At 53.2% G+C, this 17,735-nt stretch overlaps 9 protein-coding genes across 9 annotated transcripts; 2 read left to right on the forward strand and 7 right to left on the reverse strand.

Annotated features, from left to right (window-relative positions):
* Positions 1-3,052: 3,052 nt before the first annotated feature.
* BDQ94DRAFT_29906 (uncharacterized protein) lies at positions 3,053-3,939 on the reverse strand. Its single transcript, XM_026775440.1, has one exon. It carries the CDS (start codon positions 3,653-3,655, stop codon positions 3,152-3,154), a length of 504 nt encoding a protein of 167 aa, XP_026626489.1. The 5' UTR covers positions 3,656-3,939; the 3' UTR covers positions 3,053-3,151.
* On the forward strand, positions 3,744-5,273 carry BDQ94DRAFT_29878 (uncharacterized protein). The gene is made up of 2 exons (XM_026775439.1): positions 3,744-4,692; positions 4,749-5,273. Exons 1-2 carry the CDS (start codon positions 3,930-3,932, stop codon positions 5,069-5,071), a joined length of 1,086 nt encoding a protein of 361 aa, XP_026626490.1. The 5' UTR covers positions 3,744-3,929; the 3' UTR covers positions 5,072-5,273.
* A 30-nt stretch (positions 5,274-5,303) lies between these two features.
* Positions 5,304-6,013, reverse strand: BDQ94DRAFT_170101 (putative secretory component protein shr3; the record flags this gene model as incomplete). The annotated part of the gene is made up of 2 exons (XM_026771408.1): positions 5,304-5,887; positions 5,968-6,013. 2 exons carry the CDS (start codon positions 6,011-6,013, stop codon positions 5,304-5,306), a joined length of 630 nt encoding a protein of 209 aa, XP_026626491.1.
* A 190-nt stretch (positions 6,014-6,203) lies between these two features.
* On the reverse strand, positions 6,204-9,017 carry rim8 (pH response protein PalF). The gene is made up of 2 exons (XM_026766177.1): positions 8,339-9,017; positions 6,204-8,271 (listed from the first exon to the last, which is right to left on the reverse strand). Exons 1-2 carry the CDS (start codon positions 8,801-8,803, stop codon positions 6,457-6,459), a joined length of 2,280 nt encoding a protein of 759 aa, XP_026626492.1. The 5' UTR covers positions 8,804-9,017; the 3' UTR covers positions 6,204-6,456.
* A 1,023-nt stretch (positions 9,018-10,040) lies between these two features.
* Positions 10,041-11,448, reverse strand: BDQ94DRAFT_143176 (putative GAJ protein). Its single transcript, XM_026766178.1, has 3 exons — positions 11,428-11,448; positions 11,263-11,364; positions 10,041-11,047 (listed from the first exon to the last, which is right to left on the reverse strand). The coding sequence occupies exons 2-3, from the start codon at positions 11,263-11,265 to the stop codon at positions 10,355-10,357; spliced, it is 696 nt and encodes a 231-aa protein (XP_026626493.1). The 5' UTR covers positions 11,266-11,364; positions 11,428-11,448; the 3' UTR covers positions 10,041-10,354.
* Positions 11,449-13,149: 1,701 nt separating this feature from the next.
* BDQ94DRAFT_29950 (uncharacterized protein) lies at positions 13,150-13,690 on the reverse strand. Its single transcript, XM_026775442.1, has one exon. It carries the CDS (start codon positions 13,604-13,606, stop codon positions 13,274-13,276), a length of 333 nt encoding a protein of 110 aa, XP_026626494.1. The 5' UTR covers positions 13,607-13,690; the 3' UTR covers positions 13,150-13,273.
* Positions 13,691-14,658, reverse strand: BDQ94DRAFT_29949 (uncharacterized protein). Its single transcript, XM_026775441.1, has 2 exons — positions 14,420-14,658; positions 13,691-14,368 (listed from the first exon to the last, which is right to left on the reverse strand). The coding sequence occupies exons 1-2, from the start codon at positions 14,559-14,561 to the stop codon at positions 13,776-13,778; spliced, it is 735 nt and encodes a 244-aa protein (XP_026626495.1). The 5' UTR covers positions 14,562-14,658; the 3' UTR covers positions 13,691-13,775.
* Positions 14,659-14,706: 48 nt separating this feature from the next.
* On the forward strand, positions 14,707-16,403 carry BDQ94DRAFT_29993 (WD repeat protein). Its single transcript, XM_026775443.1, has 2 exons — positions 14,707-15,108; positions 15,155-16,403. The coding sequence occupies exons 1-2, from the start codon at positions 14,849-14,851 to the stop codon at positions 16,344-16,346; spliced, it is 1,452 nt and encodes a 483-aa protein (XP_026626496.1). The 5' UTR covers positions 14,707-14,848; the 3' UTR covers positions 16,347-16,403.
* BDQ94DRAFT_29994 (uncharacterized protein) lies at positions 16,404-16,969 on the reverse strand. The gene has a single exon (XM_026775444.1). The coding sequence runs from the start codon at positions 16,884-16,886 to the stop codon at positions 16,461-16,463; it is 426 nt and encodes a 141-aa protein (XP_026626497.1). The 5' UTR covers positions 16,887-16,969; the 3' UTR covers positions 16,404-16,460.
* Between the last annotated feature and the right edge of the window lie 766 nt (positions 16,970-17,735).

Below are 17,735 nucleotides of genomic sequence, written 5' to 3' on the forward strand. Positions count from 1 at the left end.
GTTTGGGTTGGATTTGGGATGGGCTTGGAGAGTAGTTTTGGGAGGAATGTAGTTTGGCTTGTGTGTTGTAGAGTTTGTTGGATATATAAGTAGTGTATAATATTTAGATGGTGGAGGTAGTAGTAGCTGACTTGGAAATGAGGTGTATGTGTATGTGTGGAAGGATAGGGGTGACTATGTGGCTCTCAGTGAGTTAAAAGGTTCAGTAGTCTTTGTATATCATCATCATTAGTAGAATAGTAGTAATAGTTCAAAGGGATAGATGTAGACATATGTACTCCGTAGAAGTAACCGATTTCAACAGACAGATAAAATACACAGTAACAAGCCCCCGTAACAAGCCCTACGTAACGCAACACCACCCACCGTATCAATACCACACCATACCATACCAAAGCATAGCCCCTACTTAGCACTTACTCTCTCCTGCCGACAACCCTACTACTCTCCTCTCCTAACACAGTAATCAATCTCAAGTAAGTACTCCTAGTGTCCATCCATCGCTTATCCCTAACGAATCACAGCAATGTGAACAGCCAAGCTGTGATCTAGGACGGGTGCATAGCAGCCCATGATTGGGTGACAAGGCGCGCTCTTTGTTTCATCTTGTTGCTGAAGAATTGCGGGTCGGGGTGATTGGTTAGCTTGAGTGGTGGGGGAATGGGATGGGGGGTGAGTGATGGCCGGAGGTGATTACTTTCTAGGTATAGGGTCGGTATTTACTTTGGTCTAGGGGGTGTTCGAATTGCTTCTAGATTGATTGGGTTGGGTATTTGGGGGTTTAGTGGGATTATACCCTGGTAGTTGTGAGATTATAGGGTAGTGGAATTGAGGATGGGAGCTGAGAGTGAGTAGTAGTAGTATTGTTTGTGGCAATAGAGGGGGATAGTAGTAGTACACTGTAACTGTAAGTCAAGTGTGCTTCAGCCTCATAACTCTTTCCTATGGCTACTCTTTGGAAGGAAGTAGTAGTCACTGAATTGCACAGACCGTATAGACACAGACAGACACAGACACAGTGACCTCCGGCGCGTCCGCGTCCAGCCAGCAGAGTCTTCTCTCTTCATTGATTTGATACAAATATAAAGTGGCCGCTGCAGTTAAGCGCCGGCACTAAGCCCGATGGGGCCGCAGTGGATCTTCCCCTCTTCAATTTGCTCGTGTGATTGGTGGGAGGGACTAAGAGGGATGTGTGGGGGATGGGGATGACGTGTGGATAGTCAATGGATAGTAGTAAATACTACTTACTCACTAGTAGACAGTAGTAGACACGACACTGCAGGTAGAGGAATGGTTGTCCTATTTTTGGATGATTCTCTCTCTCTAGTACTCTGTACTCTCTACTAAATCCAGGTCTGATTGGAAAAGACCAAGAATCTTCTGGTCACTCAGCGGTTATGTCATCGGCTTACTTGCACACACGGCAATCCCATCACCAAACCTAATGCACCTGGACACCATCTCATCACACCTCAACGCCCACTCATTTTGCCGCCGGGATCTCAGCCACTCGGAGGATCTCCCCTCCTTCAGTCAGTCCTTAGTCAGTCCGTCATTGCATGCTTCCCAAGAAAAGTAACGAGGGGTCGGCACTATGACTACTCTCGGCGCTAAGGTAGAGACTCCCTAGTCATGCCGTCCCTCCTTCCACTCGACCCAATCCTGGCGCTTCTGAACCCTTCCTTTCCTGGTCGATCAGTTGGCCGGTTTCCCTGCTAGAAGGAGATGGCGCTGGATTCCGGATAGATGGTAGGTCAGATGCAGTGGATACTCCCTTGCCCTCGTTCAATCACAGGCTGTCTATTAAGCGCCGACGGAGAGACGGGATCAAATTCTCGCGTGCAAACAAGTGTCGGGAGGGGGTGTTTCTATTTTCATCATAGCAGGGAAGTTATTTCTGGTAACTCCAGGGTCTAGTGGATTAGTCCTAGCCCTTACCAATCTGATTGGACTCGGGGTCCTGGTGCAGGTGTACCCTGCTCGGTGCTTATGTATTGCTATTTCTGGGAACTCATGGGGATATTTTTGGTAACGAGCACGGCGGGTGTTTGGATACAACGGATGCGGATGGATATATGTATTGTTGAGCATCCAGAATGAAGTTGATGATAGAGATGGACTTTCCTGCTATTTACATGTCGTCTTCCTTCTGAAACCAGTATAACTACCACCCGGTATGAGTTGAGTTCAAGTTGAGTGTGTGGACATAGCCAAGCCCCTCACTCCGTCCGAATTCCGAATTGCCCCTCGGAGCCGTTCCTGAGAGGCTTGATTTGACTGGCTGAGATCCTCCAGTATTGTCCAGTCCAGTAGCTTCTCCGCACATCTATTGCAGAATCTTAGCCAGGAGTGGTACTAGTAGGTCGTCCACAGGCAAGAAGAAAAAGTGTCCTGTCAAATCAGATACTGATTCTTGCATAGTCGTCCCATCTTCACGAGGGGTATCCATCTGGCACCATGAACTTAGTTAGTTGGTCGTCTACCTAACTAATCCAGATTTCCAGCGGTTAACTAGGTTATGCCGCCTCTGTGACAGAGGATGCATGATTCCCGCTCGCTGGAGCACTGAATTGACGACGCTCCCCTCCTTGATGCTGCCCTGTCAGCCAATCAATGTCCCGGAGTGGCCTCCAGTGGTGATAGAGCCATGGCGTCTGGACAAATATAGCAACGATGCTGCGTGGCTGTCAGAGTTCTTATACAACCTTAAGCGCATTCCCCTGCATGACGACTGTTCTTCATCACTCAGTGGGCGGGTCATGGGGCGATAACAACAGCTGCTGTCCAAGGAATGGTGACTCGACCCCGCGTATTGTCGCCCCTGTGGTGATCCAGCGCTTGGGTATGGTACGGTTTGGTACGAGTGGTTTTACGAGACATGGAGGGAGACAGAGAAAAACAAACAAACACGAAAGAAAGAAAGAAAGAAATAGAGACAAGTGCGGAGGGTGAAGTGACTGTTGGTGCCGTGGTGGTGGTGATAGGCGTCTAATAGCCACTGTGCCACCATCACGGCGGCAATGGGGGACTACATCTAGACCAGTGTCCGCACATTATTCCTAGCAACTTGTTGGGTAGTGCTAGACAGGTCTGTTATGCCTGTGATTGTTCCCCTTGTCTAGTTATTGAGGTTGACATCATCGTTGGCTTGCTAATCATCCATGGGATCTGGTGTGTGTTGGAACCACCGGAGAGCTGGCAGGCTGACGGGCAGCCGAACCGTGGATTCGGCCGATGAGGGGAACACCTGACGGAGCCAACCGTGGTTGGCGGGGATTCTTTGGGGTTCTGGAAGTGAGACCATAAGAGGCGAGAGAGAGACGGAGAAAGACAGAGAGAGAAAGACTGGCCGAGAGAGTGAAAGATGCTGACCGATGCGGTGTGATGCCAAGAGGCTATATTTAGAAGCGGCGAGAGAAGAAGCAGCAGAAGAAGGCGAAGAAGCGCAGAAGAAGTGCTGCTGTTGGATGCCCCTCTCGTCTCTTTTTCTCCATCTCCTTCTCACTTGACTCTTTCTTACTCTTCTTTCTTTTCTCTTTCTCTCTGTCTCTTCCCATCTCTCATCTCGACCATTCAACTGGCTTTCGAGGAAGAACCGTAACTCCTCGTTGACAGTGGACTTCCCGACAATATTAATATTGATTAATATAATCATTTGTTATGCATCAAATTGCCTGATGCGGTGATCCCCTCTTATTCTGTCTCCGCCGCCCATCCCGTGATCTGCGCGCGCCGTTTCCTCCCAACCTCCAGCGCCTCCAATTCCTCCATGCATCTTCGGCCATCTTATCTGCTAGTGTCTTGCGCTACTTGCTCCATCTCCTCCTCTTCCTGATATCCGAAATCCCCTCGACCTTCCTGTCTCTCGCTCCCTCTTCCCTTACCCCCTTCCTCCCCCCCTAATCTATCCGCCTGACCGCCCTCCTGCCATGGCTCACTCGCTCCCTACGCCTTTCACCCCAAACAGTGACTTTGCTGCCCTCGACTCCCACCGCTTCTCCACGGGTCCCATTACTATCACCGCTTTGGCCCGCTTCGAGTTCGAGGCGGGCAAGGCCAACGATGGCACCAAAATCATGATGATCGAATGGGAGGACGACGCCATAGCCCGCTCCTCCTCCTTCCCCGGGGGTTCCTGGCATGTTGCCTGGGAGGGTAAAACTGCTGTTCTTCCTGCAGACGAAAAGACGAGCGACAACACCCGTCGAATGTACTTTCTACTGCCGCCACACGTTACCATTCCTCCCACCGTCACCCTGTCATACGAGCCCCCGGCTAACGCCCCCCCGTCCGCCAAGAACCCCGAACCCATGCAATTGAATCCGCTGCCGGCGATATTTCCTCCAGAGCTAGGTGCTGATGGTCGCTCAGCGGGCAAGAAAGGCGTTCTACACACAATATGGGCGAAGAAGCGGCTGCAGGTGTTGGAAAAGGAGATCCGGGACGAATGTCTGAACAACGCCGAGGGTATTGCGCTGCACATGGCGCTGCAGGAGAAGGAATGGATCGAGTCGAACTTTGGCGTATCGCTGTCTCCTGACGGACCCAAGGTTGTTGGGCAGAGTCACCCGGATCCACATTATCCCATGGGGCCTGCAACGCCGGTATCACCCAGCAGTGGAGGCAAGCTGGGGGAGAAGCTCAAGGGGCTGAAGCTGCAGACGAGCGAGCGGGAATTATCCCCGAAGGAGGGTACGTATATACCAAAGTAACAGAGACCAGACTGATGCTAATGATGCTATGATCAGCCTCAGCGCGACATCTACTATCTCCCCAGTCCCCCGACGTGGCCGTCTCCTCGTTCATCTCCTTCCACAGTATACATCGACCGACCCGCAGTCCTGCGCCAGCAGCGCCAGAGGCCCTTCGAACGGTAGTGCACTATCCCCCCGAGTCGGTGCAGGCACAGCAGAACGTTGAACACCACACGGGATTCGCATCGATGGGAGGGCTGGCGCGCACAGCGAGCGCCGACTCGGGCGAGGAACTATTCGCAAAAGCGCTAAGCCCGCGGACGCCCGACCTGCCGCGGAGTCCATTCTCATTCCGACCGGAGGGGCTGCATATGTGATGGACTGTAACAACTTGCATTGATGATGGATTGGATGACTGTGCATTACTGATACTGATATAACTGATACCTATGCTGTACATAGATGATACCTGTGATTGAAACTGCAATTTTCTCACAATAGTAACTAAACCTCATACCATACAAACAATCTTCAACCTCACAACTCTCAACAAACTGAACTCCCCCCACCCACCACCACCACCACACTTTTCCCACCCTAAGAATGATATCAATTCTTCTTCTTCTTCCCCCCCTCACTCCCCTCCTCCTTCTTCCCCTTCGAACTCGAAGAAGCAAAACTCTCCACCTCCTGCGCCTCCTTCCTCTCCGCATACCACTGCCCCGCCTGCAACACCAGCACACCCACCAACACCAGCGCCAAGATAGTATTACTCGCCGCCAACACCTTCAAACTATCCTCCCTGCCCAGAATCTGCCCTTGCTCGACCTCCTCCTCCCCACCACCACCACCCTTGACCAACTCATCCCCATAAACCCCGCCACTAACCAACCTCAACCCCTTCACAATATTCGCAATATAGACCGTAATTCCACACATATACAGCACGAGACTGGCGCCATCGAACAACATATTCGATTCTGAGGGCTTGTACAGCTTCATGATAAGTCCCAAGAGGCCGAGGAATATCACGATGTGGAGGATTCGCGGGATTAGGGGCGGCGAGGCGTGCAGGAATCGCAGGTGGGATTCGAAGTAGTCGAAGTGGGTGGCTGGGGTCGGGGTCGTGGACCATAGGATCGGGTAGTCGTAGGGGAAGAGGGAGAAGATCAGGCCGAGGAAGAAGGATGTTGCTGTTGTTTTTATTACTTCGTTAGTATTTCGGGGGGGATTGATTGGGGAGAAGGTGTCTGGGGGTGGGGAGAGGGCGTACGGCAGACGATGAGGAAGGTCGCGAAGGACCCGTTGCGGAAGGCCATGGTGAAGGGCCTACGGGGGTAGGATTCCCGTGAGTTTGGATGGAGGGGTTTGGTTGGGATTGTTTGGGTGAGGTGGGAGGAAGAGGAAGAGAGAGAGAGGATGAGAAGGTGAGATTGAAATGAGATATCGGAGGTTAGAGCGGGCTTGGCGCGACCGGGTTGGTTCCAGTTCCAGTTCCAGTTCAGCCTAACGGGACTTTCTAATCTGGTTATCTATTTAGTTACTGCTTATTTGTTATCGCTATCCCATTACCAATCCGCCATTATAATAGTACTAGAATTGTACCAATAATGCATGCAACTCTATTATGTACGCCCTCAATGCCGCAGGCTGCTCATAATTAATTCAAAAAATAAAATCCAAACATTGCAACGTAGATGGTATCTCCCGGTATCCCGCAATGCAAGCAATAGAACTCACTCCCCACAAACGCCTTTTTATTTCACCGCTGATATCGCGGTAATGCCTCGTCGCCGCGCGCCGCGCCGCCCACCAGCTGATGGTCGTCCTGGTCGTCGTGGAACACCGGCGCCGTCGGCGCATCCGTTGACCTGCCAGGCGCCTCTGTGACTTCCATATCCTCGGGCGCACTGACTTCCGTCATCAACCGCTGTCGCTCAAGCTCCTGCTTATCCTCTCCTGGCGGCCCGGCCTCGTTCGCGTCCATCGCGCTGCTGCCCGGCACGACCGTCTGCACCGACTCCGCAGAGATCACCGCCCGCGGGGTCCCGTTCTCCGTCGGTGACGGCAGGTGGTGGTAGTCGTTGAGATGGTCGTCCTCCGGCAGCACTGGCGCCGTCGGAATCGCCATCTCAGATGGCCCAACCCCGGCATCGTCCGGCGGGCGACTGGGCAGTAGCATCTGCTCAGCCCGCCGTAGCCGGCTCTTTTCATCGCTCGGCTCGTCGGCCGGCGGCGTCGACACCATCTCCCCAAGCGGGTGATATGTCTGTGGCTCGCCTGTGTACTCCTGGCCTGCGTATTCAGGCCAGTGGGACGGCTCCCGCGGAAAGCCGTAGTCTTCCTGGGCCACATATTCCCCTTCGGCATTGGGAGTCGGGGATTGGTCGGTCGTCCATGTCTCGCCGTCCGGACCAGCTGGCGGCTGGTTGGGATCCACTGGAGCGGCTGTGGAAGGCGTGCGCTCCTTTGCCTTCACGCCGCGCTGCGAGTCACGTGTCCCAATAACCACTTCGAACATCACGGCCACCACGCCCTTTTCACGTCGAATCTGATCGGTGTCCAGAATGTTGCCCGCCCAATTCGCCGTGATCACGCTGTTGTTGACATCTGCCGGGTTCAACACTTGTCCGCTGGAGGAGAAGTTGCCGCCCGAGGAGACCATGTTGAACCGAGGGAGAAACCGGTCCGGCGAGGTGAGCTTGCCCCGTAAGTCGACCACCACTTCCACATAGTACCGGAAGTTGATCATGCTCCCCGGCGTGCGCGTGATGGTCGGAAACGTATCCTCGGGCACCCGGATCGAGGTCTTCACCAGCGCGGTGAGGTTCGTTGGGTCCACCACCAGCGGTGCAAACGTCTGTGCTAGATCCTTGCGGAACACCCCGGTGGTACGGCTGCTGCCAAGCGTCAGGCCACCCAAGCCGGTCCGCGAGCGCGGATAGTAGTCTTCGTAGATGGGCTTCTTGCCGTCCGTGGGTTTCCCCATCGGGATCGCAGGTTGGAGGTCAATCCGCCCTTGGCGATACAGTGTCACAATGATCCCATGCGCGCTGCGCACCTGCTTGCAGTGGTTGATGGTGACATTGATCGGCAAGGTATCCCCCGGCAACACGCCCGCGCGCAGCACTTCCGCCTTGGCCATGATTGTTCGATCCGTCGTGGAGGGGGTGATGCTTCGGGCCTCGCTGTTCCGCATCCCGTTGCTGGTTGAGGAGCTCGGGTCGCTGGGGACCTGGAAGCTCAAACTGCTATTACTCCGCCGACTGGACGAGCTGACGTTGCTGGGCGCCGGACTCAGAGGGGGGCGGTTGTCGAGACTGTTGCCGCGGTGGGCCGTCGGATCGATGGAGAGCGTATCAGGCGCGTCAGATCCGGCTGACTTGGCCTTTGCTTTCGACTTGGACCGGCGGGAGATGGGCTCGAGGGTGACGACGCGCGGCTTGGGCGGGGGGAAGGGTGCGATGTCAATGTTTTCTAGGACGTTGACGCGTCTCCGGCACGTCGAGGTCGGGTTGATCGTCGTCGGTTTTGTTAGGGTGGATGTAAGCATATATGATATCGTGCCTCGTTCGAACTAGATGCGGATTGCGATCAGTATGGCCTACAATAATGTTAATAGAAAGGGGGGAATCGCCACGCACATTGATGCTACTGGGTAGCGCATACGGGGGAAAGCACATCTCAAAGCGAAACTTGTAGATCCCTTCTTTGAGCCGACCTTCCCCGCAAAGTACGACCTCGTCCTCGAAAAGGGTAGACAGGCCATTTCCCAGGTATTCGGCACCGCGACGCCCGCGCCCCGGCCCCAGAAAGCCCAAATCCGGGGCCTGTTCACCCGGGGGCACGGTATTCTTAAAGACCTTGACAAACCCATGGAGACAGACCACCAGATGTGTAATGCGAACGGGCCGTACCACCGTAAGGACCACGGTCCCACTGATCACATCCCCGGGAAAGTATGAGCGCCAAGGATCGTCCGGTTCGATGTAAAAGTCGGTGATGCTGCGATTTCGTTGACCGAGTTGGGAGCGAAATTTGGAGAGGAGGGAGCTGCGATTCCGACCGAGCGGCGAGGGGGGTTGTGAGGGGAGAGGGTTGACGGACATGACACACGACCCAATCCATGCACGAGGAGGGAGGGAACGGAGAAAGGGAAAATGGCGACCGGAAGCAAGGAAATCGGAATCAGGCGGACAACGAGCTGTTGACGGCGGAATTCAGGGGAGGGGCGGATGGAAGAAGGAGGGGGGAGGAGGACGAAGGAGGGGGAGGATGAGGCTGGTAGGACCGGGCTCAGCAGCGTCACTACGGCCAGTCAAGTGACGAGACGGCGAGGAAGAGCAGGTGGTCGAGGCGGAAGCAAGGGGGGGCGAGTCGATGAGGAGGAAGAGCACACCGTCCAGATCTCGAGAGTCAAGGGGAGACGAAAACGCGATCGAGACAGCTGGGAAATTCTCCGTCCAGACACCATCGATCAATCTACCGATAAACCGGCCCGATGTGGCCGTCGGGCGCGAAGGCAGCAGCGACAGCGACAGGAGCAGCAGGGTCAGTCTCTCGAGAGGCCGGTCCAGGACCAGTTCCAACCCCAGCCTCAGCACAGACAGCACTAGAATGGTCAAGCGCGCGCGCGCGTTCCTAGTGGGATGAATGGGTCCCCTTGTTTCGCTGGTGGTTGCTGAGGATGCGGGGAGTTTGGTCGGGGAAGATCGTGTCTCAAATCTCGGAGTTTGGGGGGAGAGGAAAAGGAAGACGGAAGAGAAAAGAAAGGGAGAGACGAAGGAAAGATGACAAGTAGGGAGAGGTATCAAGAGTAATGGTGACAGGCCCGCATCATTTCTCGGCTGGAATTTCCCACGACACGGCCAAAGGGTTGATAGATTAGCCCCTATAACCGGGATATGCTGGAGGAGGGGGTAGGAGGAGGAGGATATGAAGGGAAGGAAAAGGAATGGATAGTCCCGGGATTTAGTGTGGAGGGAATCAGTCACGGGGGGGGGTGGGTGGGTGGGTAGAGGATGACAAAAGAGCAGTCGGAATGAACAGGACGCGCAGGGAGTCAAGAATAGTAAAGAAAAAAGGAAAAAGAAAGGAATGGATCCGTTTGAAGAAAGGGGAGAAGGCAGGGTCAGCAGTAGGAGGAGTAGAGGCAGAGGAATCGATGGAGGAGAAGAAGATGATGGAGGGATGGAGATAAGCAGCCGGCTTGTGGTCGAGGTCAAGCTTCTCTTGGGCCGTTCGTGGCTCGGCGGTTTCCACTCGGAGCAAATCGACTTTCCACCTAATTATATCTAAGTTGATACTGGGCTTTGGTTTCCTGCCGTGTGGAAACTATGGTTCTGGTGAGGATGATGATTAGTATTATTATTCTCCCATTTTCCTGTCCTTGACTAGTCACATTGACCACCACTCGTGGCTCATCCACTCGAATCAAACTGAACTAGTGAGTTAGTCCCTCTCAACTGGACCAAGTTAACTTGACGACTAGTTAGTTGGCTAACTACTAGTTAACTAGTGATGAGAAGCCGCTGACAAACTTCCCGACAGATGGATTTGATGGATTCATGACGGCCCATCTTAATAACAACAACTACTTACCACCACCACCGCCACCGTAATTCATAAGCATCAACCACATCCTATTCATCAATTAGTGATCAGGACTCCGTCTCCATCTCCATCTCTAGCTCACGCAATCCTTCCCCCTCCACGTATTCTTCCCCATAACATTCCCGTTGCACTGTCCGCAACACTTCCCGATCCCCTCCGGTCACTTTATCCACATACCCTTCCAAGATGTAGATGTTATCCGTCCACTGATGCGCCAGACGCCGATACTCTTCCGTTTCCTCTTTAATCTGCGGTAAGCTTTTCCCCTCCGAACTCGTCGCCAACGCCATCCACTCCCCCTGCAGTTGATGTGTCTCCCGCTCGAGCACTGCCTTCTGCTCCATCAATCTCCGGCGCTCGTCCTCACCACCCCCATTCCCATGCTCCCCTTCTGCCTCCTCCTGCATCCTCGCCTGCTTTCGCGCAGACAATCTAGCCTCCGCACCTTCCCAATTCTCTCGGACCCGATCTACCTCCCTCCGTAACCTCCGAACACGCTCCTCCCGCTCTTTCTTCTCCTCACCCCCAAAACACCAATACCAATTTCCACTGCCGATCTTCTCGACCCGGATCCGTCCCTCATCCGTCAATTCCTGAATGTATTCCTTCACTTGCATCCCATTGATCGAGGCCACCGATGGGATCATCTTCTCGAGATCCTTCAGGGTGTGGCACGTCCCCGTGGCCCGCAGATGTGAGACGATCAGGGCTTGTTTGGCACTTTTGGAAAGTTTAGGCGGCTAGCTCGACACATAGTTATTTTTTGTTTTTTTTTTTTCCTTTCTCCGTCTTAAGTTCTTGTTTCGTAAAACAAGACAGACACCTTAGGCTAACGCGCCCACTAAGGCACATACTAGTGTGTGTCTGTCTGTACCCCCCTTCCTTAGTGGCCTTGATGGGGACCCCAATCACTCGCCCCATTGGTTGCGGGGAAAAGACGGAGGCATCAACGTACCATGGTGAGGCAGGTAGCCTTTAGCTACCTCTGTGTGTCTTGGGCTTTTGCTTATGTCTGGACCCTGTGGAGAGGGGGGAGAGTGTTTCCTGTTTGAGGTTGCTGACAGGCATAAACGAGATTAGTTAGTGGGGGTTCGGGGATGCCGTGCTGTTGGTAGCATACTTACTGGCTGTAGGATGGAGTTGACTGGAGATGATGGACCGGTGGGTGAGTAACTGAGTAGTCTTCTACTTCTGGACACCCCAAACAGTACAAGCTCCCCCCGGTCATGTGGCATCACGGGTTCAACGTCAACTATAATGGCCTCGGTATTGCGTTGACGTCCCTGTAGGGCTGCTGAGTATTCATTACTACTGGCAATCACGTTCATTTCCAGCATTTGCAGGGGAGCATCCCCTGGGATGACCAAGGACGTTCTATTCCTGTCACTGTTAAATCTTTTGCCCTTACCGGACACAAACCCCGCTCTACTCATCCTTGCAAGGCACTTGTGTCGATGTGCGACATCATCGTCGGGATTCGCTCTCTCCTCTGTCCTTGTAGCGAAGATACGTAGGTCTGCTGACACTGCCCCCGGTCCATTATCAAGCAATCTGAATGGCGATCTCTATCTAACGTGTTCTGCGAGACAAGCTATAGATAACAGCCCGGAGCTGGATCCTCGCTACTGTCGTGTCATCAACAGAGGGCGCTCCTGTCATCCCGATTTTCTCATCATACAGGGGCGGTACACCAAACAAAGCAATCCATTACCGTAAAACCAAGAGAGAGTTGGCTACATACGTCCCCCAAGCAGAAGCAAACTGTCTATCTGCATCAGTGCAACCCCGAGACCCTTGTCTCCGTATCTAACCAGAAACCCCTCCGTTCGCCCAACCTACCTACACTACCTATCTACCCCCAAACGCACAGATCGCGCAATATTCGCACTATATACACCCCTAGTAAATAGGGCATCCAGCTAGCCGATGCAGATCTTTGCAAAGCACTACGCACGGTTCAGGTAATTGCGCGTATCCCATACAAGCGTGCAGCCCACGGACATAAGCAAAAGCTTGTGTCAGCCGATGTCATCCTGCCCTTGACCACTGTTGAGTTAATTATCGACAAAAACACATGTCAGCTGAGTGAGATTCATAAGTAACATAGCAAAGATGGCTGGGGGAAGCAAAAAGGGTCTGAGACACTCGATAAGGTTTCTTTGACGGCCACTCTATATCGCGGTGAGCTATAGCGTATGAAATACGGCTATGAGCGGCGGTCAGAAGGGCGAGAGTATTATTCCCTCCCTTTCAGCCGTGAGATGTAAGTTGGCGCTGGGATCTCGTCTAAGCCGGCTTTCTCCGGGGTCTGCTCTGGTCCTGCTGCAGGGGTCTTTTTCTGCGGTGTGCGGGTTAGGATGTACCGAGGAAAGTAATGGGCGATTAAGGTAAGACTTGTGCATAAGATTACGGGCATAAAATGCTTAGCTTGGTTACTGAAGTACGGGTAGCCTGCTCCTGGGGTGCGTTGGAAGCCTAGGCAAATGTTGATTGTGCGGTGATTGAGTCAGGCGCTGCACAGCAGGACGCAGAAGGATGCGATACCAATTGTTGGGCGATTGATCAGCATGATTACAGCCCGCTTTAGCTGGCTGTTTGATTGTCTCATCTGGTCCGACTGCAAACGGGATGATGCATCAAATCTAGCAGTGGTGAACTTCACCGTATACTGTTGCGCGAATGGCACCTTGTTGCGGGAAATGACATGGTGACATGTCATCTGACTGGCGGTTTGATCACGCCAGCGCTACTATCTAATTGCAGTGTGAAACGTACCCATGTTACAGGTGAATGGATTTCGTAAATGCTATCAAAGTATCTCGTCAAAAAGTTTAATAGGAACAGGCTATTTGATACAACGTGCATTCCGCACAAACCTTGTTCAAACGCTCAAGGAATGCTTGGGTGAAGAAACCTGAGCAGGGCGATTGACCCTGGGGTGCATGAAGATGGACGGGCCAGTCCAATCAAGGTTCAACGGCATTCCAACAGATGCACTGGCCAAGACCTTGGCGGCGCCGGGTCGACGATGATCGCGGGCTAAGATTTGCGATGTGCAACATGCATAGGGCTCTGGCTCGTGAGGTGGACCAGGGCTGAGCGAGGAGACTGGTCGCATAGGAAGCAAAGACACGATGCTTCTTATTGCTGCCTCGATTGGACAGTTGAAAGTAAGGACCTGGCTGGAGCTTAGACAATCCTGCTTTACCCACGAGTTTGACGCATCTTAATCTAGTGGCTTGCTGAAAAACGATATGCTTGACTCCTTGCAGTTGGGCATTCAGCCAAGCACTTTTCATATCGATCCTCGCGCATTGTATTGTCTTAAACTTGTTTCCGATGCCCCGATGATGAACGACCACTATATTAGCATGCGATCCATATAGGACCAGAAGGAATGATGCAACGATAGTCTTGCAAGGTAGACTATGCCACAGGCACAATAGGCGCTGAGTAGCATGTTAAGCCTCACCACCTCTCATCATCTTCCATGTCCAGCTCAGCAGCGGAGGTCATTTTACGACCCAACTTGCGCTTCTTTGGCCGCCTCTTCTTCGCCGCCACGCTCTCTAGCTCATCACCCGAGCTCGCCATCGTACTACTCTGACCGGTATTTGCTCTTTTGCGGCCTATATTGCGGCCGAGCTGAGGAACTGATGGTAATTCATCGGTCGGGATTTCCTCTCCCTCCACGAGCACCATGTCTCCGGTTTCACCCAGAGATTCCTTGGCCATCTCCTCCATCAGAATCCCCATAGCTATTAGCGCCGTCTCATCCATGCTCTGGTAATCATCCCGTCCTCCATCGATCGTCGCATGGTCATAGAAGTCCGCCGAATACGCATGAATGGCCTCAAGTAGTTCGGAGCAGGGGAGGGGGCAGCTGGGCGGGAGGGCCTCATGAGCAAAGTAGAAATCGTTTTCTTCGTAGCGCTGCGGGGCATGCTGTCGACGAAAAAGAACTTCCTCGGGACGGACAGGGCGAGTGCTGGACGATGCCGTATCGCGGTATTTGGAAGGGTAAGGGGCCGAGGGCAGGAAGCCATGATGATTCACCCGACCTAAACACAGTCAGTCTGTTGAAGTGGGAGAAGAGCCATGTGAGGACTAACCCGCAACGGCATCGTAGACAGTCGCTTGTCGCTTCTGTCGCCTGGCGCCGAACTCATCTTGTTCCTGGGCTTCGACAACATCCGGGGTGGGAGGCCGGACGAAAGAATTCTGGCTCAATGCAAGGGATTTGCCGTAGGACATAGTCCCGGATTAGCTAAAGCCGCCCGTGCGGAAGCATCAGGAAGCTTGTTCTCAAGAAGAACCGGACGGCTGGAGGAGACTCTGCCGGCGGGCAAGTTGATACTTCTGATTGCTTTTGCGACGCCCGGAAGTTTTTCCCTTTCGTGATTGGCATTCCGGCACAACCTTTCTCCGACAATTACAGTCATGTGAGAACAAGTCATTCCATCTACTGATCACAACAACATCTCTGCCTTGTCTGGTTATATCTTCACGGAGCTCGGGGAACAGCTCTGTTAGCCTAATGAATGAATGCGTATCTTCTCAATAGGGCTTTAGGGTCCATAAGTCCCTCGACTTTTCATGTCGCACAAACCACGCGGCTTGTTCAACAGCTCGAGCCGGCGCCTGGCATTCGCTTCTCAGCACGTAGAGACATTCTCTTAGGAGAAAGTCAGGCTGGAAATGAATATCCTCATGAGGATGCAGGACTGGTCTTTGATGATGAAGTATTCGCTCATAAGGCGGGAGTGAATGTGCTCGCCATCGACCACTATGAGGGCCGATTGTATGTTACACCCATCCTGTGCCTGGCTCCAGTTAACGGTAGACAGCATGGTTTCTGGGGGTGCAGATCCTTCAATTAATCTCTGGGATCTGGAGACACGGGGCTCGGATCTGAAACATGTGCACCAGCCTGTGGCATCAGTCAACAGAGCCTCGCATGAAGATGCCCACACACGTGCCATTACCTCCGTCTCTATATACCCATTTGATCCCACCCCGTCTACTATTTTGACAACCTCGTACGATGGCACACTCAAGCTTTCGGCTTTAGGGCCGGGGGCTATCACACCTGTGCACACTTTCAACCTAGATTGCACCCCGTACACCCATTCGTTGTCGTCAAATCCAGGGTCTCCTTTACTCATTGCAGTAGGTACCTCGGAGAAGCCGGTCCGATTGCTTGACCTACGTTCAGGCTTGTCGACGCATGGTCTCCCCGGGCATGAATCTTCAGTCCTGTCCGTATCATGGGCTCCTCATCAGCCACACATATTGGCTTCTGCGTCGGCAGATAATAGAGTAATCCTCTTCGATATCCGCCGAGGAGGCCACAATTCAGCCATCGCTGCACTAGACATGGATGATGCTGTCGGACTTGTACGCCCGGGATCCATCCCAGCATCCTACCAGAGCCGCCCAGCATTCTCACCGCACGCTAGAGCCCATAATGGCGCCGTGACCGGCGTGCGGTGGACGTCCAGTGGTAGTCACCTGGTGACCGCTGGCCAGGACTCTCGGATTCGGGTCTGGGATGCCGGGACAGGTGCGAATACGCTTGTGCACTTCGGTCAGCGCGTGCGGAACAGTGTGACTTCGCACCTGGCCGAAAGGGCACCGCTAATCATACCTCGCGGAATGGTCACTCCAGGGCAAGAAACCCTTTTATGGCCGAATTTCAATGAGAGAGACGACCGCGGGGAGATCTTCATGTTTGAACTTCGAGAGGGGGCTTTTGTCAAACTCCTCCGCGTACCGGGACTTATGACCGGTCGTCAGCAGTTCCAGGGACGCTCTAGTGCCCTCAGCGCTGCGAGGATCAACGCCCTTGCTTGGCGCGGCAACGGTTCCTCAGGAGAAGGGATCGAGATGTATTCAGCCCACGGCGACGGGACCATTCGCACATGGGCGTCACGGGAGCCTGAGGGTGAGCCGGATGATGAAGCCGAAGAAGCCGAACGAGCAGACCGCAAGCGCAAGCGCGATATTCTCGACGAACTCTACCGAGGATTTATAGGCTAAGCATACGATCAAGAAAATCTACGAAGGCACCAAATATAGCACAATAGTAAAAATCGTTTCGTTCATCTATGATACATCATGTTCATGCTAGGCATATCCAGATATGCGTAGCGTTTACTCGTTCCTGATCTGATGCTCGCCAATAGCATCTTCATCCTCCGCGGAGAACCGCTCATAAGCACTGCGGTTCAAATTGGAATGCTTCAAGTTTCTGGACTCTCCCTTGGCACCAGGGTGGTTGGTGCCGATCAAGGTCCTCTTGGACTCGCCCTCAGCCGGGAAACTGTTACCGGTTCCGGTGATGACTTCGCCTGAGGGAGCCATGTCTCTTGTGCTGCGAGGCATGTCGGTGGAGTTGTCGGCGGCAAAAGCGGAGGTCGGGTGAGCGACACCGTAGTTATCAAACTGAGAGTCTTCGGAGCGTTGGTCGGGGCGAGGGACGGAGGGGATAGTGTTCATGATGCCTGCATCATTGGGAATGCGAGTGCCCTCGGGGGCCATGTCCTCGAGACGTCCGCCGCGGTGAGGATCAGAAGACATTTTGAGTGGTATATGTGATATTTGGGCTTGGTGGTGTTTTCGCGTGGAATGGAGTGGTTTGGACTATTGAAAGAGTTAAATCGAGTTTATTCTGAATTGAAAATAGACCACAAGACCGGCTTAGGTTTATATAGCTGATGAGTTGGGCTGAACTGGCATCTGATGTCACCGTCCAGGCGCGGATGGAGTCTGGGCCCATGATGAGGCTATGATATCAGCAGGGTCCCAGCGTGCATCTGAGCACAGGAAACCAGCAAATCGATGATGAAACATGCCAGGATCTATGGAATACTCCAACCCAAATCTAGCCGATGGTTCCATCCACCGCAGTTCTCGAAGCTGGAGACGAAGGCAAATCACGTCAGTCCCCAAGGTACCCGCTATACTAAGTACCATGACATATCATCACCGGCCCTTGCGGCACCACCACATCATGGTCTGCAGCATGGCAGCCTTCTCTAACAGGTACGCCATTCATAGTCGGTCTTTTCTTCTTTCCCGGTTTCAGATCTGCTCTTTGAGAGATCTTTATTCTGATGAACGTCATCGCCATGGCCATTCCTGACTCAGCATTCGGCATCCTCCCCAGCCAATCAGGAGGCATCCTCAGCAACCAATTCCTTTCTGCTTCACATCAACAACCACCATCTGTGCAATAGTACTCGATAAAGGCCTTTTCTGTGTCTTCTTCCGTGCTCATAATATGATTGTTTAATCCGGCGATGCACAGTTGCAGTTGTATCGGTCGCAGTCTACGCCAGTCAAACAATTAATGCGTCATCCACCTCACGTGGCGACCGATAACATCAGACCAGATTCCCATGCAGCGACGTGAGATACCACATACAT

This window comes from Aspergillus welwitschiae (assembly GCF_003344945.1).
Source record: "Aspergillus welwitschiae strain CBS 139.54b unplaced genomic scaffold BDQ94scaffold_15, whole genome shotgun sequence".
NCBI lineage: Eukaryota > Fungi > Ascomycota > Eurotiomycetes > Eurotiales > Aspergillaceae > Aspergillus > Aspergillus welwitschiae.